This window comes from Actinia tenebrosa, unplaced genomic scaffold, assembly GCF_029948245.1.
Source record: "Actinia tenebrosa isolate PJP-AT-01 unplaced genomic scaffold, QUT_ActTen_1.0 PGA_scaffold15__27_contigs__length_11533743, whole genome shotgun sequence".
Lineage (NCBI taxonomy): Eukaryota > Metazoa > Cnidaria > Anthozoa > Actiniaria > Actiniidae > Actinia > Actinia tenebrosa.
In genome coordinates, this window is record NW_028292575.1 from 5,972,194 (window position 1) to 5,999,300 (window position 27,107).

General features: G+C 37.2%; 3 protein-coding genes across 6 annotated transcripts; all 3 read left to right on the plus strand.

Moving 5' to 3' along the window:
• The first annotated feature begins 283 nt into the window (after positions 1-283).
• On the plus strand, positions 284-27,007 carry LOC116302253 (cubilin). The gene is made up of 16 exons (XM_089030519.1): positions 284-429; positions 1,698-1,919; positions 2,009-2,393; positions 2,894-3,241; positions 3,391-3,408; positions 3,657-3,740; positions 7,200-7,424; positions 8,858-9,250; positions 9,763-10,110; positions 10,260-10,277; positions 22,494-22,586; positions 22,875-23,133; positions 24,694-24,735; positions 24,908-24,952; positions 25,298-25,630; positions 26,308-27,007. Exons 3-16 carry the CDS (start codon positions 2,123-2,125, stop codon positions 26,336-26,338), a joined length of 2,508 nt encoding a protein of 835 aa, XP_088886645.1. The 5' UTR covers positions 284-429; positions 1,698-1,919; positions 2,009-2,122; the 3' UTR covers positions 26,339-27,007.
• On the plus strand, positions 12,563-18,020 carry LOC148910948 (uncharacterized). Of its 4 annotated transcripts, XR_016119909.1 has the most exons (6): positions 14,672-14,792; positions 14,888-15,222; positions 15,376-15,623; positions 15,990-16,028; positions 16,117-16,167; positions 16,265-16,351. XR_016119909.1 is itself a non-coding variant. In XM_089030879.1 (5 exons), the coding sequence occupies exons 2-3, from the start codon at positions 14,982-14,984 to the stop codon at positions 15,645-15,647; spliced, it is 513 nt and encodes a 170-aa protein (XP_088887005.1). In that variant the 5' UTR covers positions 14,672-14,792; positions 14,888-14,981; the 3' UTR covers positions 15,648-15,653; positions 15,990-16,028; positions 16,117-16,139. The 4 variants fall into 4 exon arrangements, 2 of the variants coding, with proteins under 2 accessions (XP_088887005.1, XP_088887006.1); XM_089030879.1 differs by lacking the exon at positions 16,265-16,351 and having other exon boundaries at positions 15,376-15,653; positions 16,117-16,139; XR_016119908.1 differs by lacking the exons at positions 15,376-15,623; positions 15,990-16,028; positions 16,117-16,167; positions 16,265-16,351 and adding exons at positions 12,563-12,770; positions 13,873-14,101 and having other exon boundaries at positions 14,370-14,792; positions 14,888-15,013.
• On the plus strand, positions 18,830-22,586 carry LOC148910949 (uncharacterized). Its single transcript, XM_089030540.1, has 5 exons — positions 18,830-18,976; positions 20,241-20,462; positions 20,552-20,938; positions 21,439-21,774; positions 21,922-22,586. The coding sequence occupies exons 1-5, from the start codon at positions 18,910-18,912 to the stop codon at positions 21,945-21,947; spliced, it is 1,038 nt and encodes a 345-aa protein (XP_088886666.1). The 5' UTR covers positions 18,830-18,909; the 3' UTR covers positions 21,948-22,586.
• Positions 27,008-27,107: the final 100 nt, after the last annotated feature.

A 27,107-nucleotide genomic window follows, 5' to 3' on the forward strand; every position in this document is an offset into this window, starting at 1 on the left:
CTTCCTGGAACAAAAATACCCAAGGGGGTGAGGCTGGTGATATAACAATTTGGATATAATTATATTATCTCAAAAAAATCTTGAAGAAATCCACTAATGCTACTTGGTAGGAATTAAACATCGCTGTGTGTGTGAATTTCTATCAGCAAGTGTAAAATGTAAATCTGTTCTTTTAAATTTTGAGATCCTCTGATCCTGATCCCCACCCTTGTAAAAAAAATCTTCTCGAGGAAGGGGACGATTATACGCGTTTACGTTACTTCAGCCTTTCAGAGGAGGTCGAAAATGAATTCCGCGTGATGACTAATTACCTCAAATGACTCGAATGGTTTCAGAAGCAATTTAATGAGTTCGGTACTATAATGTGTTCTGTACAGGTGTGGTATTCTGTGGTGCTTGTAATTCTTCTACGAGAAAGCTACGTGAAAGGTAAGCCATATTTAATCTGCTCCTAGAAAAATCACCCACAGGAAGATAAAGGCTCGTCCAAATTCGTCGAGGCAAACTTAGATTGGACAATTACCGAAATGGAGACATCCATCTATTTATGCGACATTAGTTTTGAATTAGTGGAAATTGAAATCTGAAAAATAAATTTAAGAATTTTTTGCTTAAATAAGATCAGGAACTTATTATATTGTATTAGCTTATTCTAAACTAATAAAATAATAGGGTCTAATAATAATAGAATAATAACTTAATTTAAGATAACAGTTTAGAATAGATTCTATGATTAACATGCAGAGGAAGTGCATGTTTCGACACATTAGTGTCTTTTGCTCTACTCAACATGCAACAAAAACATTTTCAGTTGGTCTAATCGATGTTAAGTAGAGAAATGATAGTCAATCAGATCAATGCATCACTGAACTACTCGGGTAACTTTAGAAAGATACGCTATTTTAAAAGTTATTCTGCCATCAGCTGTCAAAAATGCATAGATGATGTCAGTTTATTGTTCAGCACCAACTTAAAGAAGCATTTCCCTAATATAAACAACCTGATAAAATTATAACATACCCACGATATAACCATTAGCCATTCCTTCAGTAAAATGAATCACGAGAGATGTACAGGACTTTAAAAGATAGAGTGCAAACAATTAATCCGTGAAACACTATTTACTAAATAGTACAAAACAGTGCTAATTAAACAATAGGAAACAATGGAATCTGCATGAAATTGTGCTATTTAGTATTACTAAAGTTTCACGGATTTACTGTGGTCACTCTATGGTCAACGTTTATTTAGTAAATGGCATTAAAACATTTAAGCAAAACTTTCAAGATAAGTCGGTGGACACCTGGAGGTTGGTTTCACTAGGTTACAAACCCAGTCTCTCTTTCTAGTCTTGTCTATTTGTTTTTTATTTTGAGTTGCTTTCTCAGGAAATTTCGACCAATATTTCGGTGTCAGTTACCTTGAATTTGTTTATTAACAACATGATGGTGCGAGAACCTTCGTTATCACCAGACAGCACCATGCCGTTTCTTGGTGTTGACCAGGAGAAATGCAGGTTCTTGGGACAAGATTGCATGTTACTTCTACTAATGATTTGGCGCATGTGCCTACGTTATTCAGCTCTGCTGTACTCATGTTACTAAGGGTGGAATCCGGCAGCCATGTTGGATGACATTATCATTTGTTTAGCCTCAAAAACAACCACAAAATTAAAGTTCACAATTATTGCGTTACAGGTTTGACCCAATGGCCTGGTGGTGAGTACGTTCTACTCAAGCCTAAAACTGGTTGTCCAACTAAGTCGGGAAAGACAAAGCCTGGATTTTACAAGATACCAAAAGTAAGGGGAGTAATAACAGATCAAGGATTCTCCATATTGATGGTTACGTTGCTTCTTATTATGTAGTTAGATCTTTCTGTATTAAAACAGGAGAAAGGCTCATTAGCTTGGCCACAAGGTAAGTTTGCCTAGAAATCTCAGTTTCAGCTCTGCATGATTGTTTGAAAGTGTAATAAGCGATTTATAGACAATATTTTCCTGTTGTAGGTCAATACTGCATATACGGGAATAAAACCTTTTCATCTGGGTCAATTAAAATGACTGGTGAACATACTGACAACAAAGACGCAGTAAAATACACTAGTTCCTTCGTTGATTATTATGATGAAAACTCCAATGGACAAAAAAAAACACATCGAATTTTACTTTCAATGCTACACAAGTGGGAACAAAAATATTCCAATCTCGTTACCGATAACCAAACCATTTTATCTGCTGCCTTATGGGTCACGTGACTGTCAACAAGTCAAATGGATGGTAGCAACAACTGAATGGATCAAGTACCAGACAGAGAACGTTATAAATGGAACGGTACCGGCATATCAACTCGAAAATAACAATGGAATTACGATGTTTTACTGCTATTATGAAAGTAAGTGGGAAAAAGAGTGACTCTTTGCCCATACTCGATAACATATAGCTATAAACAATGACAATTTGGAAGCAACAAAAAAACTACAACAATCTAACAACAACACAAACATAAGTAAACAAACAAACCGCGCGGCTGCAACAAACTCTGGGTGTTCAAGCAAAAAATATAAACGAAAAGTTTTTGAAATATATTCCTGCATAAAGGGGTTGACATGTGACAATCACTATGGATACACTTGTAACTCTCTATATCTATGTTTAACGTCTGTAGAAATGAGGTGGGGCTGTCATTTAACATGGTGATTCAAGCTACAGCAAACTCGTCTAACCATTGGCAAATATTTATATATTTTTATAGGGCACTGTTCAAAGTTATCAAAATTGTAAAGCTCCTTATGCAAGTTCATAAATGGTATTAGGGACAAGATTACATCATCAAATCGAAATACAGGAACGGCTTGATTTTCAAACTTAATATCAAGAAATGTTTAATTTTAGGTTGTAACTACACTCTGACAGACAAGGAAGGTGTTTTCCAGTCCCCTGGCTTCCCTGGTAAATACCCGGATGGACAGCTGTGCTCGTGGAGGATCATGGTCCCTGTTAATCACACTGTGCAAGTTCGCTTCACTAACGTCTCTTTGAATGACAACGACACTTTGAGATATTCTGAAAGATACTCTACAAGAAGCAATGGAAGTTTTAGATCGTGGCATACGATTCCCCTTCATTCAACGGTACCGTTTTCGTTGTCAGCTGACAGTGAACTACTGTTCGTCTTTAGTTCGGATGAATCAAAGACCAGCTCTGGATTCAGAGCAGAATACCGTGTGTCCATACCACAAGGTGAGTAAAGATACGAACTTATGGGTTTGATGGTCGGAGCTCGAGTACAAAGTATTCTTTTTGAACAGGGACGAATTTGTTTTGGCTATTGCTCACTCCATTTTCACTATCTGTTTGTATAACCTATATTCTTGGTCTTATATCCCTAGCTACAACTACACCAAGGGGTGAATAAAATTTGCCGAATATCCTGTTAGAAAATGACTCTAAGACGATAATAACTGCTAGAGCAGTGATTATGAGGTTAATTTCCCAAAGTTTGCCACAGCGGAAGTAATACTAGTTAGCTTTTCACCTCCACTCCACGAGAAGCTCGATTTTGCAGTGGTTCCCAGAGAACTAAGTGGCTCAGTCCGATATTCACTTCACCCGCCAGAAAAACAACAAGTGTGTTCTTGTTGTTATATATCCATAGCTTTAACTACACCTACTGATACACCTACAATGTCCACCGATGCAACAACAATGGCGTCTAAAACATCTTGGTCTGCATCGAGCGGTGAGTAATAATTGATTGGTTAAAAGTATCATTTTAGAAAATGGTCGGTCTTTCACATAACAAGTAAGAACTAATTTGTAATTAGGTGGGATATTGGTAGCTAAGGAGAAGTGAAGTCTTCAAGGCAAATTTTGAAAATTAATTCAAAATGTGTTAATGTCGATGAACCTTCTCGGGGAAGAGGGGATGCCAAAGGTATCTAATACCTCAAATAAAATATAAAGAGTTGATAAAATGAAGGGTAAATGTTACTTAACTATAGGTGAAACTCACCCAAAACAGCTGGCAACCTTTACCCTTTCAATTTAACTTCAAGCAAGGCGTAAACAATCACCTGTAATACGCTTCAGCCAAAATATGGGATAAAGATTTTTAACCTAATATTTTGAGTTAAATTCAAATATCAGTTGGGGGTAAAGCGATTTTTACCCCAAACAACTCTGGGTGTGTGATGACAATAGTTACCGATAGAAAGTTGAAACACCCTGAAGACAGGCGAGAATAGCAGTGACAGTGTACTGAAGTAAAGGAAGGTAATACATTTGTATCATAAGGTAATTGTTGATAATGCCACAATCCGTCGGATCCGTAAAACATTTATTCATATCCGAATCCGCAAAAAAATTGATAGTTGAATGGTATGTGAATTGCTGAATTGTGTTTTATAAATTTGTGGCGTTTCTTTGATCCGCACTCTATAGTGAGTAAAAATCGAAATCCGGACAAGAGAAATGGATAAATCCGAAATCCGCCGCATTTGCAGGAAGCGCCAATCCGTTAAAATTTTATTCTGAATTCGAAATCGGGACTAAATCATTTGCGAAACCCGCCAATCCGTGAACCAATTCACTCTCCCCTTCCACCCTTTAATTCTCCCTTATAGTGTCACAGCTTTCACAGGAAGCCCACATCAATCATTTTAATGTTATTATTGTAGTTATTTTTTCTGAAAAGAAACTAGATGAGACAGAAGAAAACATATGAATATCTGCATCAGACAAGCAGGACAAGCAAGTGAGCTACATACCCATTTTTCTCCACACTGAACCACCACACTCATCCAGGCCAAACCACTGATAGAGGACCATATGTACCAGGCCTCCTGAGCAGAAGAACTCGACTTCACGCAGTGTACACAAATATGGACCAAGCTACTTCAAGATCTCTTGTAAATGCACTCTAACAACTAAAGAAAGGACATCGTTAAATTATTTACGTACTCTTTAAGAACATGGTGTTAAAGTGTTATTCTTTTATGTTTGTTCAATAGAGGTTTTGCACCACCACGTGTCGGTGCCCATAATACAGCTTGGACTGCCTGTGGTTAGATGACAGAACAAAAAAATCTCTTTGCTCTCGGGAATTGAATTCTTTCTTACGGCCGGTTTAGACGTTACGATTTTCGCCTACAACTATCGTATACAACACGCTTGCGCCATCCTACATCTCGAGTCGTAGCGTGTAAATCAAGCCTACAACTCGCCTACGACAGACGCGAGCGTGTTGTATACGATAGTTGTAGGCGAAAATCGTACCGTCTAAACCCTTTAGGTATTGTTCCTGCCATCTAACATGGTTGCCGTCACGTGATGGTGCAAAGCCTTGATTGATGGGTTGAAAGCATTTCCAAGAGAGTCAAAAGACAAATTTGAATTGTTATTAAATTCAATCCTAATTTAGCATATATTGAGTTTTGCGAAGGAAAAGAACGATCGAGAAAATATAAAATAGGTAATGCAATTTAGTCGTACCGCTGGAATCATCAGGGGAGGTGTATTGGGTAATTAGTCAACTCCCATTGCATTGAAGTTGAAGAATAATAGAATAAAGCATAAGGTAAAACCGAAAAGGACGCTATGTGATGGCTTTCTGGATAACAGTCACTACCCTTGAAATATTTCTGGATCAGCAAGGGCGACGACATTTTAGTGTTGAAAAAAGCTCTAGCCGTTGGAAGGTGACAAATGGTATTTTTTTACTACTACACGTTTCATTTTCTCAAGTGAAAGAGATTCTATCTTTCTGTCATCAAATGTGGCTGAAGTGATGCGACGGTGCATGTATTGCGTTATGATTTCATTATTTTCAATGACAAAAGTTTAATTAGAATGTTGGTTTAGAACATTTAGTATTGAAAACGTTTCATGAATCCATGACAAATAAGCCACAAACACAAAGGTGGCAGCTTTTCAAAGCCATCTTATAGAAATTTATCTTCCGCACGCATTCCCGAACCTTCTCTCTCATTGACTGAAGATATCGCCTTATTCTACTGCCACACGAGCCCTGCCCCACCCCCCATGAAAATGAATCTACGGTGTAGGGGAGGGGTAGTTATGATGATTCGAAACCAGAAGTAGGAAAAGTAGTACGTACAATAGAGAGTGAAAGTCTACTGCTGAGATACAAAACCACATCTTACAAGAAAAGAAATATTAATTGAGGTGACCGTCTCGTGCTCTTGGCCACTTACACGATGTATCCGTGGTGTTCATTCGTTTTTGTGATTCTTCTACACACAGCAGTAGAGAATAAAGGTAAGATCTTGTAATATGTCGAGTGTTAAAGTCATTCCCGTAATATCGAATCTAATGCATATCAGGGATTTCCGCGTCATATATAGTTGTCAAGCGGAAACCGTATATAAATAATATAAACACGTAACGTATTATAAATAGGCATCTGAAAATCTAAAAATTAATGGCTAAATATAAAAAATGTTTGTTTTTAAATCTAAATTTTTAAGTGGACACAGCAATAAATTCAGTCTTTAATACTTCAATATTTTGATAAGCCATAAAACTGTTTCTCTTATTATGTGACAGACTGAATAAGACTGTCGCGCATGCGTTAGAGTAATTCAGTTATGTTATTTCTAATGTCGTACCCAGAGTCTGCGTTTCTTCTGGACTGCGGCGAAGAACGAGGGCTCTGGCATAATCCAATTTTTGGCGCATGCGCAATTTTTCGGAAGTGAAATATAATCAATATCAAAATCATGCTTTCAAACAGAGTTCTGTGATAACTTACGATCAAAATACAAATTTTAAATCGGGAACATATTTTTTTCATTGTTTTCTTTTTTAACGCATGCGCTCTTATACTGGAAGTCCAAGAAATCCTGGTCTCAAAAAATGGATTATGCCAGAACCCTGGGCCCGGTTGCATAAAGCTCTCTTAAGATAAGAGCATCCGTAAGTATTGTTCCAAAACAATAGGAAATTGTACTAAGACAATACTTACGAGTGTTTTTTAGCTTCTTAATCTTAAGAGAGCTTTATGCAACTGAGCCCTGGCTCTGGGTATAGCTTGGGTTGTTTTCAATATATCCTCTGTTATCCTCAGGCCCAATATGGCCTTATAGTGAATATACTTTACTCAGACTGACCGCTAAGACTGTCGACGCGCATGCGTTATAATAATCTAATTTTGTTTGTACATATCCTCTATTATCCTCAGGCTCACCGCCAACATGGCCTTATGGTGAATATACTCTACTCAAGCCCAGGACAGGATGTCCTGCAGGATGGGATGACAAGGGATATATTTACCAAGACACAATAAATAAAAATCCGAGTAATAACAGATCACAAACTTTACACATCGATGGAAAAGTTGCTCGCAGTAATGTGAAGAGACATTTTTGCAGCAAGACAAACACAGACGGTAAAGTTTGGCCATCAGGTAAATCTGTATATAGCAGCTAGCAGTGTTTATTCACGTTCCCGTATGCTAAAAATTATGAAATAGCTTGAACCACGGAAGGCTAGTATCAGTATCAGCTAAAGATGGATGGGTTACATGCATTCCCAAAAGACTAAAGCATGATCAAGATTATTTTTGCTTGCAAAGGATGCTAATGAGAAATCTTTTGTTGAATATTATCAATATGGCCTCGATGGCGTAAAGTGCAATCGTAGAATAGGGAGCTTACTATTCAAATTTTAAACCTCATAACACAGAGTCATTTTGTTTTCCTCACTCAAAGCCCCGACAAAATGTGATACTCGGAAATAATACTCGTTCACGATATGTCGATATCCACAACAACCTCGGCCTTCTCATTTTGGCAAAACTTTTTTGTATTTCATTAAAATCTCTCGAATATTAGTAACATTGAAGAGTTTAACAAATCTCAAAACTCTGTCGTTTTACGTTTTTGAATTTCGACATTTTTAGCGGGAAAATGACGTACTCAATTTTAGCGGAAAATCGAAATACTCCTCAATGGAAAACTCTAACTAGTGCATTTGAAAGAACTGCACAAGAGGAGTTCAAATATGCAAAACCTGTTCATTTCTGATATGGGAACCAAAAGATATGATTTTTTTCAATATTCATGAATCCGCCATTTTGTTTCCCAAAATGAGACATTTCTTAGCCCTTCTAGCCCGCCGTGAATAAGCTAAGAGAAGGAATTCCCGTGCCCCGTTATGGGCACTCCTTGATGCTATCTTTTGAAACTTTGATGCTATTGTTATTTAGAAAACTCATTAATAATTCATGAAGAAAACACAATAGAAATCATGACCATGAAGGTGATTTTATATCTGATAAAGATTCGTCTTCATTTGCATAAACTTTAACTTGGATTTTCTCTATCAAACTTGGTTCATTTCGTAAAAAAATCGGTACACAATGAGAACAAACATCATAAGTTTTCTAAGCCGTTCAATAATCTCGCAGATCGTGGTTTATCGGGTTTAAAACCACTCGTCTGCGCCTCGTGTTTTATACCCGATAAAACACTCCTGCTCGTTTATTAAACATTACATATTTGATGCTCTTTTTAGAACCTCTGATGTTTATTATAGAATCTTTGATGCTCGTTTTAGAATCTTTGATGCTTACTTTAGAATCTTTGATGCTTATATTTTAGAATCTTTGATGTTATTTTTAGAATAACATACCTGTGTTGTCATGTTTCCTATGTTAAATAAAACTGAGTAAACATCGTTAAGCGCGCGCAATATGCGAATGACGAAAAACGGACGATGGCAAATGTGATTCTAAAAATAGCATCAGACAGTTCCTATTATGGTTACAAGCATGAATACCAGAGATTCCTTCTCCTAGTTCATTTTCTCTTCCTATAATAGTTAAATGTTTTCTTGTAGGTCAATATTGTGTATACAGGCACGAAAATGAGAAGTTGCATCGCATGAGACCGGGATCGATTCTTATGTATGACGAGAAAAATAACAACAAAGACGAATATAGATTAACTAAATTTCGAGTGTATGTCAAGAAGACTAGGAGATCATTTATATACATGAAGATGTACTTTGCCTGCCAAACAAGTGGTGACAAGAAGATTCCAATCTCGTTACCGATAACCAAACCCTTTTATCTGCTGCCTTATGGGTCACGTGACTGTCAACAAGTCAAATGGATGGTAGCAACAACTGAATGGATCAAGTACCGGACAGAGAAGGTTACAAAAGGAAAAGTACCAGCATATAAATTTGAAAATCGCATTGGAATTACGATGTTTTACTGCTACTATAAAAGTAAGTGGAAAGAAGAGTTGTTCTTTGCCCATATTCGATTACGAATAGCTATAAACATTAACAATTTGGAAGCAACAAAAAAACTACAACAATCTCGGTGACAACGTACAACAACAACACAAATATAAGTAAACAAACAAACCGCGCGGCTGCAACAAACTCTGGGTGTTCAAGCAAAAAATATAAACGAAAATTCTTAAAAATATATTCCGGCATAAAGGTTGACATGTGACAATCGCTACGGGTACACTTGTAACTCTCTATAGCTATGCTTAACGTCTGTAAAAATAAGGTGGGGCTGTCATTTCACATGGTGATTCAAGCTACAGCAAACTCGTCTAGCCATTGGCAAATATTTATATATTTTTATAGGGCACTGTTCAAAGTTATCAAAATTGTAAAGCTCCTTATGCAAGTTCATAAATGGTATTAGGGACAAGATTACATCATCAAATCGAAATACAGGAACGGCTTGATTTTCAAACTTAATATCAAGAAATGTTTAATTTTAGGTTGTAACTACACTCTGACAGACAAGGAAGGTGTTTTCCAGTCCCCTGGCTTCCCTGGTAAATACCCGGATGGACAGCTGTGCTCGTGGAGGATCATGGTCCCTGTTAATCACACTGTGCAAGTTCGCTTCACTAACGTCTCTTTGAATGACAACGACACTTTGAGATATTCTGAAAGATACTCTACAAGAAGCAATGGAAGTTTTAGATCGTGGCATACGATTCCCCTTCATTCAACGGTACCGTTTTCGTTGTCAGCTGACAGTGAACTACTGTTCGTCTTTAGTTCGGATGAATCAAAGACCAGCTCTGGATTCAGAGCAGAATACCGTGTGTCCATACCACAAGGTGAGTAAAGATACGAACTCGGATTTGATGGTCGGAGCTCCAGTACAAAGTATCCGGCTTTTTGAACAGGGACGAATTTGTTTTGACTATTGCTCACTCCATTCTCACTACTGTTTGTATAACCTATGTTCTTGGTCTTATATTCCTAGCTACAACTACACCAAGGGGTGAGTAAAATTTGCCGGATATCCTGTTAGAAAATGATTCTAAGACGATAATCACTGCTAGAGTTAAATTCAAATATCAGTTGGGGGTAAAGCGATTTTTACCCCAAACAACTATGGGTGTGTGATGACAATAGTTACCGATAGAAAGTTAAAACACTCTGAAGACAGGCGAGAATAGCAGTAGCAGTGTACTGAAGTAAAGGAAGGTAATGTGGTAAGGTAAGGTGTTGATAATGCCAGAATCCGTCGGATCCGCAAAACATTTATTCATATCCGAATCCGCAAAAAATTGATAGTTGAATGGTATGTGAATTGTTGAATTGTGTTTTACAAATCTGTGGCGTTTCTTTGATCCGCACTCTATAGTGAGTAAAAATCGAAATGGATAAATCCGAAATCCGCCGCATTTGCAGGATGCGCCAATCCGTTTAAATTTTACTCTGAATCCGAAATCGGGACTAAATTTCAGACCTATTCACTCCCCCCTTCCTCCATTTAATTCCCCCTTGTAGTGGCACAGCTTTTACAGCAAGCCCACATCAATCATTTTAATGTCATTGTTTTAGTCATTTTTTCTTAAAAGAAACTAGATGAGACAGAAGAAAACATATGAATATCTGCATCAGACAAGCAGGACAAGCAAGTGAGCTACATACCCCTAGCTTTTTCTCCACATTAAACCACCACACTCATCCAGGCCAAACCACTGATAGAGGACCATATGTACCAGACCTCCTGAGCAGAAAACTCGACTTCACGCAGTGTACACAAATATGGACCAAGCTACTTCAAGATCTCTTGTAAATGCACTCAGACACTGAACTAAAGAAAGGACATCATTAAATTATTTACGTACTCTTTATGAACATGGTGTTAAAGTATTATCCCTTTTCATTTATTCAATAGAGGTTTTGCACCATCACGTGTCGGTGCCCATAATACAGCCTGGACTGCCTGTGGTTAAATGGCAGAACAATAAAATCTCTTCAAGTTGCTCTCGGGAATTGAATTCTTTCTTAGGCCCCGTCCACGCTATGCCGGATAAATTTGAATCCGAATTTTTATTTATTCGGTTAGGCCTACCGTCCACACTAGTCCGGGCGAATCCGGAACAATTCTTCACCGAAAACGAATTTTTTCAAATACGGTCTCCAGAGTGGAACAATCTGAAAACGCCGGCTAGCCGTGTTAGTGTGCACGGAGAACATTTCGTATCCGAAATTTTTCGAATACGATGACATCATGATTGTCATGGGAACATGGCGGGAAGGCTAAAAATTTACAGCGGGCTCAATTTCAGCTTCGATGCACATGCTCAGATGTGCAATGAAGCGTTTTTGCCTCCTCTGATCAGACTAGTTTGGACGCGAAACATTTTATCCGTTTTCATGTGTGGACGGACAACTATTTTTTCGGTTTCGGTGTGAAAGTTGCGGATTCAAATTTATCCGGCACAGTGTGGACGGGGCATTAGGTATTGTTCCTGCAAATCTAACATGGCTGCCGTCACGTGATGGTGCAAAGCCTTGATTGATGGGTTGCAAGCATTTCCAAGAGAGTCAAAAGACAAAATTGAATTGTTATTAGATTCAATCGTAATTTAGCATATGTTGAGTTTTGCGAAGGAAAAGAACGTTCGAGAAAAAACTAAATACTTAATGCAATTTAGTTGTACCGCTGGACTGATCCGTTTATAACAAAAACTTATAGGTGGATTGGGTAACTAGTCAACTGCCTTAAGTTGAAGAATAATAGAATAAAGGATAAGGTAAAACCAAAGAGGACGATATGTGATGGCTTTCTAGGTAACAGTCACTGCCCTTGAAATATTTCTGGATCAGCAAGGGCGACGACATTTTAGTGTTGAAAGAAGCTCTAGCCGTTGGAAGGTGACAAATGGTATTTTTTTACTACTACACGTTTCATTTTCTCAAGTGAAAGAGATTCTATCTTTCTGTCATCAAATGTGGCTGAAGTGATGCGACGGTGCATGTATTGCGTTATGATTTCATTATTTTCAATGACAAAAGCTTAATTAGAATGTTGGTTTAGAACATTTAGCATTGAAAACGTTTCATGAATCCATGACAAATAAGCCACAAACACAAAGGTGGCAGCTTTTCACAGCCATCTTATAGAAATCTATCTTCTTCTGCACACATTACTGAACCTTCTCTCTCATTGACTGAAGATATCGCCTTATTCTACTGCCACACGAGCCCTCCCCCTCCCCCTCCCCCTCCCCCTCCCCCCAAACAAAATGAATCTACCGTGTAGGGGAGGGGTAGTTAGGATGTTTCGAAACCAGTCGTAGCGCGAGTAGAACGTAGAACAGAGAATGAAAGTCTACTGCTGAGATACAAAACCATCTCTTACACACGAAGAGAAATATTAAGTGAGGTAACCGTCTCGTGTTCTTGGCCACTTACACGATGTATCCGTGGTGTTGGTTCGTTTTTGTGATTCTTCTACAAACAGCAGTAGAGAATAAAGGTAAGATCTTGTGACATGTTGAGTGTTAAAGTCATGCCCGTGTTATCGAATCTAATACATATCAGGAATTTCCGCGTCATATATAGTTGTCAAGCGGAAACTGTATATAAATAATATAAACACTCAACGTATTATAAATAGGCATCTGAATATCTAAAAATTAATGGCTAAATATAAAAAATGTTTTTTTTAATCTATATACACTTATTTCAATAAAGTTAGTCACCTGAAAAGCTACAAAGCTGAGACCGGCAAGGATTATGGGTAGATACATTTTACATGTTTCAACCGCTTTGATAACTGTTGATGGACTTGAGTTCTTCTACCAGTTACAAGTTAACGTCCTTTGAGCATCCTCAACTACTGCAGTTTGTGTCGAAACCTTTACTTGTTGAATATGTAATATTTCCCATGATTCTCAGCGATCACAGCTTTCTAGGCTTTTGTTGACTAACTTTATTGAAATAAGTATATTTAAGTGGACACAGCTATAAAAACAGTCCTTGATACTTCAATGTTTTGATAAACCATAAACTGTTTCTCTTTTTACGTGACAGACTGAATAAGACTCGCGCATGCGTTAGAGTAATTCAGTTATGTTGTTTCCAATCTCGTACCCAGAGCCTGCGTTTATTCTGGCCCGCTGCGAAGAACGAGGGCTCTGGCATAATCCATGTTTGGCGCATGCCGCAATTTTCCCGAAGTGAAATCATTGAAAATCATGCTTTCAAACAGAGGTCTGTGCTAACGTACGATCAAAATACAAACTTGAAATCGGGAACATATTTTTTTTTTAAATTTTTGACAAGTCTTCGAACACATGCGCTTTTATATCGGAAGTCCAAGAAATCCTGGTCTCAAAAAATGTATTATGCCAGAGCCCTGGTTCTGGGTATAGATTGTCGGTTGTTTCAATATACAATAACGCGCATGCGTTAGAATAATTCAGTCATGTTGTTTTAATATATCCTCTATTATCCTCAGGCCCGACATGGCCTTCTGGTGAATATACTCTACTCTTACTGACTCTACGCTCAGACTGTCGACGCGCATGCGTTATAATAATCTAATTTTGTTTGTACATATCCTCTATTATCCTCAGGCTCACCGCCAACATGGCCTTATGGTAAGTATACTCTACTCAAGCCCAGGACAGGATGTCCTGCAGGATGGGAATAACAAGGGATATATTTACCAAGACACAATAGATAAAAACCCAAGCAATAACAGATCACAAACTTTACACATCGATGGTAAAGTTGCTTGCAGTCATGTGAAGAGACATTTTTGCAGCAAGACAAACAAAGACGTCGAAACGGTTTGGCCATCAGGTCAGTCTATATATAGCAATTAGCAGTGTTTGTCAACACTCCATGTGCTAAAACTATAATACAGCCGAGACCAATTTCGTTTTTTCCTGGGTTATTGTCAGTATCAGCTAAAGACAGTGAGCTTACTATTTGTATCTTATTTCACTAAGTCATTTTGTTTTTCTCGCTCAAAAGGCCCGGCAAAATACGATTCCTGCACTTTGATGATTGTTCCCGATCGCGAGAGCAATCTTTGCTAAGAGTTAATATAATATACGTTATTTTGTAGGACAATATTGTGTATACAGGCACGAAAACGAGAAGTTGGATGGTATGAGATCGGGATCGATTCTAATGTATGGCGAGGAAAATAACAATAAAGACCAATATAAATTTACTAAACTTCGAGTGAATATCAAGAAGTCATTTTTAGGGTCATACCAATACACGAAGTTGTATTTCGCTTGTCATAGAAAAGGTAACAAAAGAATTCCAATATCGTTACCGATAACCCAACCCTTTTATCTGCTGCCTTATGGGTCACGTGACTGTCAACAAGTCAAATGGATGGTAGCAACGACTGAATGGATCAAGTACCACACACGGAACTATATCACAAAAGGCGGTAAATAGACTTATGGTAAAGTGCCATATCATGAGCTTGGGAACAGAAAGCATCAGGGAATCACCATGTTCTACTGCTATTATGAAAGTAAGTTGCAAAATGTAAAATGCTTTACATTTGAAAATTTAACTTTTACTTTATGCATAATCCCAAGTCTAAAAATTATATTTATTACTCTTTAGGCTGCAAATACAATCTGAAAGACAAGAACGGTACTTTCCAGTCCCCTGGTTTCCTGGTAAATACCCGGATGGACAGCTGTGCTCGTGGAGGATCATGGTCCCTGATAATCACTCCCTACGTGTGCGCTTTACTAACTTCTCTTTGAATGATAACGACTCTTTGAGATATTCTAAAAGGCTCAATGGCGGTCCTAGATCGTGGTATACGATTCCCCTTAATACCACGGTACCCTTTACATTGTCAGCAAACAGTGATTTACAGTTCGTCTTTCGTTGGGATGAAACAAACTACAGCTCTGGATTCAGAGCAAAATATCGTGTGTTTATACCACAAGGTGAGTAGATGTGCTGGGCGAATTCGAAGAACCGTGAAAAGCTAATCATGATGATTGATTGCATTCTGGAAAACTATTGGAGTGGGGATAACAGACCTTACTGTAGATTTCCCCCTCATGTTCATAGCCTATATTCTTGCTGTATTCCTACAGTGCCTGTCACAACACCATCAGCACCTTCCTCGACACCTTCGTCTCAGAGAAAAGTCTTTACAACTGAACTAAAATCAAGTACCATCAAGATAAGTAGTACAAAAGCATCAACACCTCAACCAAGATTTGGAGATGACAAGTCTAATGCAGAATCCTTGAAAGATGAAAGGAATCGTTGTCATCGTGATACCTGCAGTTTGTTTGCTGATTGGAGTTGTTCTTCTCATCATGATCATATATCAGTGCAGGTATGCTGGCTGGGTACGTTGTGATGGAGGGTATGTGTTCAAAACCCTTGTCGTAGCCGTGGAAAAAATGCATCCTATCAATTGATTAGATGATTTTTGACCTCATGATGCAGTTGCAGTTAGTGCACTAAAGACATAAGCTGTACGTACGGTCTGGAGGGCGGGTATAGTCTCTCCATTGATGCCGTCAGCTAGAACATTATCTTGCGTAATCTGTACATTAATTAGGTGCGGACAATAGAGTATAAAGTACTTCACACTATCTCGGTGCGGAGTGTCAATCTATAGGATAAAAACTAAAACTTTACAAGCTGTTTTACATGATTTCGCACACTGATTGTGTAAAATTTGATTTCACTCATATAGGATCAGAAGAACTAGAAGCCGTGCCAGGAACTCAAAACGGTAGGATGTACTTTTTTCTCGCACTGAGAGAATATCATTCAGACGTTTCTGTAGCAATATTCAGTTAACCGCTTTCATTTTAACACAGAGATACAGAAGGAGTCGTCGATCGCTCAGTAATGAATCCAACATACGAAAGGTAAAATTTTGATTTATGTACTAGGCGCTTCATCAAGCCCCAAAAATATATTTGATCGTTGTGCTAAAAATAAGGCGTGTTTCTTTTTATCCCGTAGAGGAGACGTCTTACTAAATGCACCTAATGAAACTGCCACCGCACTAAACATAGGTGACGACTCTAGTATGCACCAGTCCTTGTCACGTGAAACACCGGAATATGAAAATATTGAATGCGAGAAATTGAACAAAGCGATTGCAAATCGAAATTCGAAAAACTCAGAAGCCAAGAAATAAGAGTCTCTTGAAGGTAGTGACCACAATCCTTTGTACTTAGTATCTGAAATACATGATCCTAAAAAGAGATCATGTCCAAGCCAGTCAGAAACGAGGGAATCGGAGGCTGTTAAGGATAGTGGCCCTAATCCTTTGTACCATGTCTTAGAAGGACCTGATACTAATAATGGAATACCAGAGGACAAACCAAATTCAGAAACGAAGGAATCAGAGGCTGTTAAAGATAGTGGCCCTAACCCTTTGTACCATGTGTTAGAAGGACCTGATACTAATAATGGAATGCCTGAAGACCAACCAACTTCAGAATCGAGGGAATCGGAGGCTGTTAATGATAGTGGCCCTAATCCTTTGTACCATGTCTTAGAAAGACCTGATACTAATAATGGAATGCCTGAAGACCAACCAACTTCAGAATCGAGGGAATCAGAGTCTGTTAAAGATAGTGGCCCTAACCCTCTGTACCATGTGTTAGAAGGACCTGACCCTAATAATGTAGGCCTGGCAGAAGATCCAACCTACGAGGATGTCGATTGAACTTTTGTACATAAAAGCCTTATTTAACATTAGTTTTCTTTTATCCAAACCTTGGTATGCATGTTGCATTGTTACTGTACTAATCAAAGTTTTCATATAAGAAGTGATACGGGAATTTTAAAAATATGCCTTAGAACTAACTAAACCCAGATGTTCATAAGAAAAGTTATAAGTTAGAAACCTGTTAGATAATTTGCTGCTATCAAAGTTATTCAAGGCCTAATTAGCAGTGTTAATTCACAATTGATTTCTAAGAGAACTAAAGCCTTTATAAAAAGGTGATACAGGACTAACAGTGATCTGACTTAGAACAACTTTAACCCAGGCGTTCCACAAGGAAACATTCTGGTTCCACCAGGAAAGTTATGCAAAGCCTAAAAGAACGTTCTGATTATGAAAATGTTACTTTTACTTTCTCTGATCTATATATTGACATTTTGATGCTAAAATCATAGTTAATGGAGTAGAATGGTTTAATTGAAACGCCATAGAACAAAGCTATTGTTTTGCCATCACGTGCTACTGACCGTGCACAAGGAACCAAAGCAAGTATGGCTGAAAATGCTCATTTCCTTATTATTTTCATGTATGAATACTTTGAAAGTGAAAACTTTCATTCCATGACCAAAACCCATGCGAATAAATATTTCCGCGCAAATACAGTTAAGTTACTAGATGATAAATAAGAAAGCATTGAAACTGAGGGCAATTTCATTTTCAATAAACAATTAATATTAATCATATAGGATTAATTAACAAATGATACATATTTTAGCGAATATTTTAGTGATTATTTATTTTAACGATTTTTAAGGGTAAAAAATTTTATATTCCCGAATACTGTTAACAAATGGAGCAACTTTTCCTTCACTGTGCACGGTCAACGTCATATATAACAATGGATAAAGACGACCAAAAACATAGAGTAGTAGGTTTCCCAACCATTTCGCTCCATTAACTATGCTAAAATATAAAAGGATAGCATACCTATACAGCTGATTGTGACAGAAAATGTTAGCCAATCAAAAGCAAGAAAATTTGCAATACTGAGGTGCCACTTTTTGTCTGTGAAATTATGGATTTCCAGGTCACCAAATGAAAAAATAACTTTGCTAATAAGAGGTTGATAACAGTAACACAATTTTATATTTTTGGTTTTATATTTTTATTACAATGGTGGACAGGTTTTTATTTTTCGCTGATCAATTTTCGTAGGCTTCATGGACACCTCAGTTTCGCATTACCATCCGTCATTTCCTACTTCACGATCTTAGATCAGCTGGATAGAGTTACAGTTACATATTACTGAATAAAAAATGAATTTTAATAAGGAAGACGTGACCAAGTGTATAGGTTGGTTTTCTGTAGTCTATAGTACATCTTTTCTAGATACGGATTCTTAATCAAAATGCTTCGACAATTATGCTGTAAACGAAAGCTAAATATAACTTTACTTTTCAAAAATTTGCATTTAATATTTTCATTTACGCTGTAAATAAATTGAAACTGAAATATGTCGTGACGTGATGATTCGCACTCACACACGAAACCGTTTTTTTTTTTTTACCACTTCCTGGAACAAAAATACCCAAGGGGGTGAGGCTGGTGATATAACAATTTGGATATAAATTTATTATCTCAAAAAAATCTTGAAGAAATACACTAATGGTACTTGGTAGGGATTAAACATCGCTGTGTGTGTGTGAATTTCTATCAGCAAGTGTAAAATGTAAATCTGTTCTTTTAAATTTTGAGATCCTCTGATCCTGATCCCCACCCTTGTAAAAAAAATCTTCTCGAGGAAGGGGACGATTATACGCGGTTACGTTACTTCAGCCTTTCAGAGGAGGTCGAAAATGAATTCCGCGTGATGACTAATTACCTCAAATGACTCGAGTGGTTTCAGAAGCAATTTAATGAGTTCGGTACTATAATGTGTTCTGTACAGGTGTGGTATTCTGTGGTGCTTGTAATTCTTCTACGAGAAAGCTACGTGAAAGGTAAGCCATATTTAATCTGCTCCTAGAAAAATCACTGACAGGAAGATAAAGGCTCGTCCAAATTAGTCGAGGCAAACTTAAAGATTGGACAATTACTCAAATGGAGACATCCATCTATTTATGCGACATTAGTTTTGAATTAGTGGAAATTGAAATCTGAAGAATAAATTTAAGAATTTTTTGCTTAAATAAGATCAGGAACTTATTATCGTATTACCTTATTCTAAACTAATAAAATAATAGGGTCTAATAATAATAGAATAATAACTTAATTTAAGATAACAGTTTAGAATAGATTCTATGATTAACATGCAGAGGAAGTGCATGTTTCGACACATTAGTGTCTTTTGCTCTACTCAACTTGCGACAAAAACATTTTCAGTTGGTCTAATCGATGTTAAGTAGACAAATGATAGTCAATCAGATCAATGCATCAACTACTCGGGTAACTTTAGAAAGGCACGCTATTTTTAAAGTTATTCTGCCATCAGCTGTCAAAAATGCATAGATGATGTCAGTTTATTGTTCAGCACCAACTTAAAGAAGGATTTCCCTAATATAAACAACCTGATGAAATTATAACATAACCCACGATATAACCATTAGCCATTCCTTCAGTAAAATGAATCACGAGAGATGTACAGGACTTTAAAAGATAGAGTGCAAACAATTAATCCGTGAAATAATATTTACTAAATAGTACAAAATAGTGCTAATTAAACAATAGAAAGCAATGGAATTTGCATGAAATTGTGCTATTTAGTATTACTAAAGTTTCACGGATTTACTGTGGTCACTCTATGGTAAACGTTTATTTAGTAAATGGCATTAAACATTTAAGCAAAACTTTCAAGATAAGTCGGTGGACACCTGGAGGTTGGTTTCACTAGGTTACAAACCCAGTCTCTCTTTCTAGTCTTGTCTATTTATTTTTTATTTTGAGTTGCTTTCTCAGGAAATTTCGACCAATATTTCGGTGTCAGTTACCTTGAATTTGTTTATTAACAACATGATGGTGCGAGAACCTTCGTTATCACCAGACAGCACCATGCCGTTGCTTGGTGTTGACCAGGAGAAATGCAGGTTCTTGGGACAAGATTGCATGTTACTTCTACTAATGATTTGGCGCATGTGCGTACGTTATTCAGCTCTGCTGTACTCATGTTACTAAGGGTGGAATCCGGCAGCCATGTTGGATGACATTATTATTTGTTTAGCCTCAAAAGCAACCACAAAATTAAAGTTCACAATGATTGCGTTACAGGTTCGACCCAATGGCCTGGTGGTGAGTACGTTCTACTCAAGCCTAAAACTGGTTGTCCAAACAATTGGAAAGATAAAGCCTGGATTTTACAAGATACCAAAATTTACGGGAGTAACAACAGATCAAGGATCCTTCATATTGATGGTTACGTTGCTTCTTTTTATGTAGTTAGATCTTTCTGTATCAGAACAGGAACGGAAGTCTCATCAGTTTGGCCACAAGGTACGTTTGCCAAGAAATCTCAGTTTCAGCTCTGCATGATTGTTCGAAAGTATAATACGCGGTTTATAGACAATATTTTCCTGTTGTAGGTCAATACTGCATATACGTTCCTAAAACCTTTTCATCTGGGTCAATCAAAATGACTGGTGAACACACTGACAACAAAGACGCAGTAAAATACACTAGTTCCTTCGTTGATTATTATGATGAAAACTCCAATAGACAAAAAAAACACATCGAATTTTACTTTCAATGCTACAAAAGTGGGAACAAAAATATTCCAATCTCGTTACCGATAACCAAACCATTTTATCTGCTGCCTTATGGGTCACGTGACTGTCAACAAGTCAAATGGATGGTAGCAACAACTGAATGGATCAAGTACCAGACAGAGAACGTCATGAATGGAACAGTGCCCGCGGCATATCAACTTGAAAGTAACAAAGGGATTAAGATGTTTTACTGCTATTATGAAAGTAAGTGGGAAAAAGAGTGATTCTTTGCCCATATTCGATAACATATAGCTATAAACAATGACAATTTGGAAGCAACAAAAAATCTACAACAATCTAACAACAACACAAACATAAGTAAACAAACAAACCGCGCGGCTGCAACAAACTCTGGGTGTTCAAGCAAAAAATATAAACGAAGAGTTTTTAAAATATATTCCTGCATAAAGGGGTTGACATGTGACAATCACTATGGATACACTTGTAACTCTCTATAGCTATGTTTAACGTCTGTAGAAATGAGGTGGGGCTGTCATTTAACATGGTGATTCAAGCTACAGCAAACTCGTCTAACCATTGGCAAATATTTATATATTTTTATAGGGCACTGTTCAAAGTTATCAAAATTGTAAAGCTCCTTATGCAAGTTCATAAATGGTATTAGGGACAAGATTACATCATCAAATCGAAATACAGGAACGGCTTGATTTTCAAACTTAATATCAAGAAATGTTTAATTTTAGGTTGTAACTACACTCTGACAGACAAGGAAGGTGTTTTCCAGTCCCCTGGCTTCCCTGGTAAATACCCGGATGGACAGCTGTGCTCGTGGAGGATCATAGTCCCTGATAATCACACCCTACGTGTTCGTTTCACTAACTTCTCTTTGAATGAAAACGACACTTTGAGATATTCTAAAAGAAGGAATGGCAGTTTTAAAACTTGGTATACGATTCCCCTTCATTCAACGGTATCGTTTACTTTGTCAGCCGAAAGTGATGTACTGTTGGTCTTTCGTTCGGATGAATCAAACAACAGCTCTGGATTCAGAGCAGAATACCGTGTGTCCATACCACAAGGTGAGTAAAGATACGAACTTGGGTTTGATGGTCGGAGCTCGAGTACAAAGTATCCTTTTTGAACAGGGACGAATTTGTTTTGACTATTGCTCACTCCATTTTCACTATCTGTTTGTATAACCTTTGTTCTTGGTCTTATATTCCTAGCTACAACTACACGAAGGGGTGAGTAAAATTTGCCGGATATCCTGTTAGAAAATGATTCTAAGACAATAATAACTGCTAGAGCAGTGATTATGAGGTTAATAGGTTAAACGACACTTTGAGATATTCTAAAAGAAGGAATGGCAGTTTTAAAACTTGGTATACGATTCCCCTTCATTCAACGGTATCGTTTACTTTGTCAAGCGAGCGTGATGTTCTGTTTGTCTTTCGTTCGGATGAATCAAACAACAGCTCTGGATTCAGAGCAGAATATCAAGTGTTTATACCACAAGGTGAGTAAAGATAAGAACTCATGTTTGGTAGCTAGCAATTCTCAAATCAAATCTGAGGTAGAAAATCATTGATTATATTGATGGGTTCCAAGCATTCCCGAAGAGCGTCAAAGGCGGCCATGTTAGTGGTATAAAAAGGGATGCTAATAAATGTGACGTATTTTGTTGACCAATTAACATGGTCTCGATTATGTAACGTGCAATAGAAGAATATGACCACTGAAAATTAGCTTTGGCCATCGGTCACTTCATTTACAACCGGCTGTGTTTTTATATCCCTAGCTACGACTACACCTACCGAAACATCTACAGCATCTACAGCATCTACGGCAACACCATCAGAGACATCTTCAATACTGTTGACTACACCATGCAGTGAGTTGATTGAAGGTTTCGTTAGGCAAGCTGAAAAGTTTTGATCAATGAAAATTAAACTCTTAAATAGGGGAGTATGATAGCTAAAAAGAAGACATGAAGGATTGATTGACTCTTCCATGATGTATTTCATTGGACAATTCAAAATCTCTGAATGATTCAAAGCAGTGCACATTCAGAAAATGGAGAGTGCCCTTCTTTCATGCTGGCTGCTTGCTGTATTTCTGAACGGAGCACGGAAAATATTTTTTAAAGAAAGAAAATATCCTTTGCTAATTTTGTTTTCAGAAACAAAAAAGAAAAAATCATCGACAACCAACTCAAAATCAACTGCAATAACAAAAACAAATATATCTACGATAACACCACAGCAGACAATAACTACACAAGAGCCTTCAACTTCAACTAACTGCACTGCTGGTGACAGAGTCAAGGAAGCTTTAACGAATTCCAATGAATGGAATGGAAAGCTTGTTGTCATAGTGATACCGCTGGCCTGTCTTTTAATTGTCATTCTTCTCGTCGTAGATATTGTGTATCGTCGCAGGTAAACAAAATATATGTTTGCTACTTATTTCTCCATCGATTTAACCATTATTTATCCAAAAATGCTACAATTAGCATTTTGAAACTAAAAACTACCCATGGAGTGAAAATATAGTCAGGAGAGGTAGGGAAAGGAAAGTTTTAAGTGGAAGGAAATATTAATTACTGAGCATTAAAAAAAGACTACTTCAAAACATTTGATAAATGAACACTAAGCTGGCTAAATAAGATAAAAGAGGTTGAAAACTTATGGAATGTATACATACGTATGTACGTATACACCTACTTGCAAGAAGGTTGTCATACAAGAATAGAACATTAGTAATTTAATGAGAAAGGAATACATTAAAAGACAAAGAAGTTCAGCTTCAGTGATCTTCTTTTGTTCTTTAATATAATTCCAATCCCACTAAATCACTAATGTTCTATTTTCATATGACAACGTTCTTGCAAGTAGGTGTATACAGCTATTATATTTCAACTGAAGGGTTGGTGAAGGCTTTATTGCATATTGCATTGTGGCATACCAAGCCCGAATTGCACTACGAATGATGTGAATATCAAGAATGTTCACAATGACATGTGTTTCCTGTATATTGATGGTTTTGAAGGCGGCCATGTTGGAGGAACTTAACAAAAGAATTGTTAATGAATTCTTTTGTTATATCCTCCAACATGGCCGCCGTGTCTTTTGTTATTTAATTCTCTTGGGAATGGTTGAATACCATCAATATTGTTCTATGCTGACATTAATCACATATTATGAATATAATACATTTCAAACTAAGCAAACAAGAGGCAAGACTTAAAATGCAAGATGCAAGATACAAAAAAACTTTCACCATACTTTTTTGAAACAGCTGTATACACGAGTCTTTTGAACAAAAACTACTTGACTTTGTAATTTATTTTCAAGCTTACCAGCGGTACTTTTAACTTTGCTACCTCAGTTCTTCTTGCTTGCACACGTTTTTCCTTCTTCCTTTTGGCTTTCCAGGCTTCGTCATGTTTGTCTACTTGCTCCATATATCTCTGATCTCTGTTTCTTTCTTTTTGGTCTCTCTTATAGTTGTTTTCTGCTCCTATAACCTCTCTTCGTTAGTGCCGCTTTCATCGACGGCTTTCCCATACTTGTGGACTACAGTTTTATGCAAATCGATTGCACCATTCGGAACCTTCCTTTTGATTGCCCATACTAAAGCACCTCATTTGTTAGCTTAGGTTTAGCTAGTTGTTTGGAAGACCAATCTATTGTCAATGAAATCCAATGTATTGTTTTCTAAACCAATGATGAAACTTGTTAAAAACCGTGCAAGAACGCCCCCTTACTGAAGTGTCATGCCTCATTATCAGTGTTCTAACAAGGCTTACATTTTTGTAACTTCCAACACTTCCAACGCACATGCAATATGGTACTTATATTCTGACGACAATGCCATCCAATACACTGTCACTCACACTTCAATGCAAATGCGTGGGAATGAACAGGCCTCGTCAAAAGCTCTTTTATCAGTAAATTATGCAGTTTTGTTGAGTGTATATGTTTTTATGACTGATATAGATTGAAAGCAAAAACATCTTCAGACAGCGCAAGTGAAACAAGGTAAGTCTTTTGATTTGTTGAGGTCTTCCCACAATTCGGTACAACTGATCAATCCTCATAGTCTTCCATTGAAAACGTGTTCTCTAACAAACTTTCCCCCGTAAGAGTTTTTTAGTTGGTATAAGAATAATTTTTCAATATTTATCTTTTTTCTTTTCTCTTGCTTCAATAGACATGTGGATCAATTGCCATTGGTAGTGAACCCAACTTACGACCGGTAATGACAAAAGAACACAAACTGTGTCCTCTTCTAAGTTTAATATTTCATTTTTAATATGTTAAGACACCCAAAGATGCTCGCTGTCGGTAAAACCCAAACTTGTATTTGTCCTCCTTATCTCCTTTTTCATCTGTTTTCTTTTCTTTGGTGTCATTATTTGGTGTCATTGGAAGAATAAAGAACGTAATATCACTTTTTCCCTGCACTCCTTCGAACGGCAAAACAAAAATGGTGTGCATTTCCCTATAAAATACAAACTCGAGGATCATTTGCGTGCGAGGACTGAAATTTGTTTTCTCATCTATTACATTCCTCTATATTTAGTATGTTTAATTTTTCAAGGGGAGCTATCCTACTGACTCAACCGAATGACACAACAACTTTAACCACCATATTGGAAGTCAATGACAATGACACTGGAATGACCCAATCGGTGTTTGAAAAACCACCCGATTATGAGGACGTCGACAACTGGAAACCAAAAAACCCAACTCCTAATATGGATCGTGAAATCCCAGAATGCAATGGTAGCAATGCTTGTAGTGATACCCAAGGTGGACTATTTGATCATGATACGACGACCACTGAGGAAAAAAGCAAAACGAGTGAAAATCCTTTCTATGAATCGGTATTGACTTCTCCTCCGCTTGTCGAGGGGAATGACCTTTATGAAAGGTAGCTATTTTTTAAATCAAGACTAATATCTAAATACTGGCAAATATTGCTATGTTAAAATCCATTAAAATATCTTTATTGTAAAGATACTGAAGATGGCAAAGAATCCCGCCAAAGTTTTTAGACCTTATAATATGACCCGCAACTGTCCCGTTACTTCCCTATCCTCATTCCTCCTCTTCCCCCTCATAAATGTTGGAAGAGATCATTGTTCAGAAATCATTCAATCATTCACTTGACTGAATCCAGCTATCAGACTAGATTTAACCAAGATTAGCCATCCAATCTTTTCTACATTTCCCCTTTCCTTCTGCTCCAGCCCCTATCCCTAAACTTTTTAGTTATTTTAGATAGCTTGTACCTTAGTTCTGAACAATATTTTAAAAATACCTTTGATCAATGTAAACATTCAGGTCAGTACCAAAAATAAAAATCTAAATCTATGTCTATCATCCTCACTGAAGGCAACTACAGCCTACTTATTTATGCCGGCGCAAAGAGAAAAAATCTAAAAAACTATAACCACTGGACCTGTATGTTTTTCCACATTTTCTCCTTCCCCTTCCTTCTGCTCCAATCCCTCTCATCCTCTCCGAAGGCAACTACAGCTTCATATGTGTGCGCAAATGGAAGACATCTAAAAATAAACTAACCAGTTGATTTCTTATGTTTTTCAGCATCAAAATTAATAAAGGGAAAGCAGAATAAAGCGAAGACAGCATCGAGCCTGATGACTTCAGACTTCAACAGTGTTTTCTAACAACACTGCAATGATTTACGTTACATACCATTTAGAATAGATCGGATTTGGTACACCTTCAATGGGTGGCTCATTTTTGAACAAAAGGTTAACCATGACATGTTGAGCGGCTATGTTTCTGCCGTAACAGATTCCGCATAGACTGAGCTTACGTTTTGCGGTGACCGGAAGTAAAGCTGGCAAAAAAATATGAAGGTTCACTTCCGGTTGTCTCTCATGACAAAGACATTTTTGCAGACTACAGAATTATACAGAATCAGAATCTACATATATCGACCTTGGTAATATCAGTAAATTACATAGTCTTATGTACACGTAAAGCCATTCATTTTGTGAAAACAAGATATGAAGTCAATATTTTCGGCTCAATTATTAGGGTGTCAGCGGGGTTTCTGAGCCTACTTCCCGCCAGACTGTGGTTAAGATAAGAATCTATGAGACAAAAGATCACCATGATCAGAAATATATATGCGTGATTTATATAAGATTAAAAAGAGATTACTAAAAGAAGATTAAATATACACTATTAAGTCTTTATATATTTTCACAAGATGATAGTAACGAGCAGAAAATCATTCTTATATTCAATAAATGCGAAATGCAACTCACAACAGCAAGCTTAAATCTCAGCATGTCCTTTAATAGAATTATAAAAACTTTATTGTCTTATATTTATGAGTGAAGTGGCGTCACGCAAGCAGTTCCGGGTCATTTAGC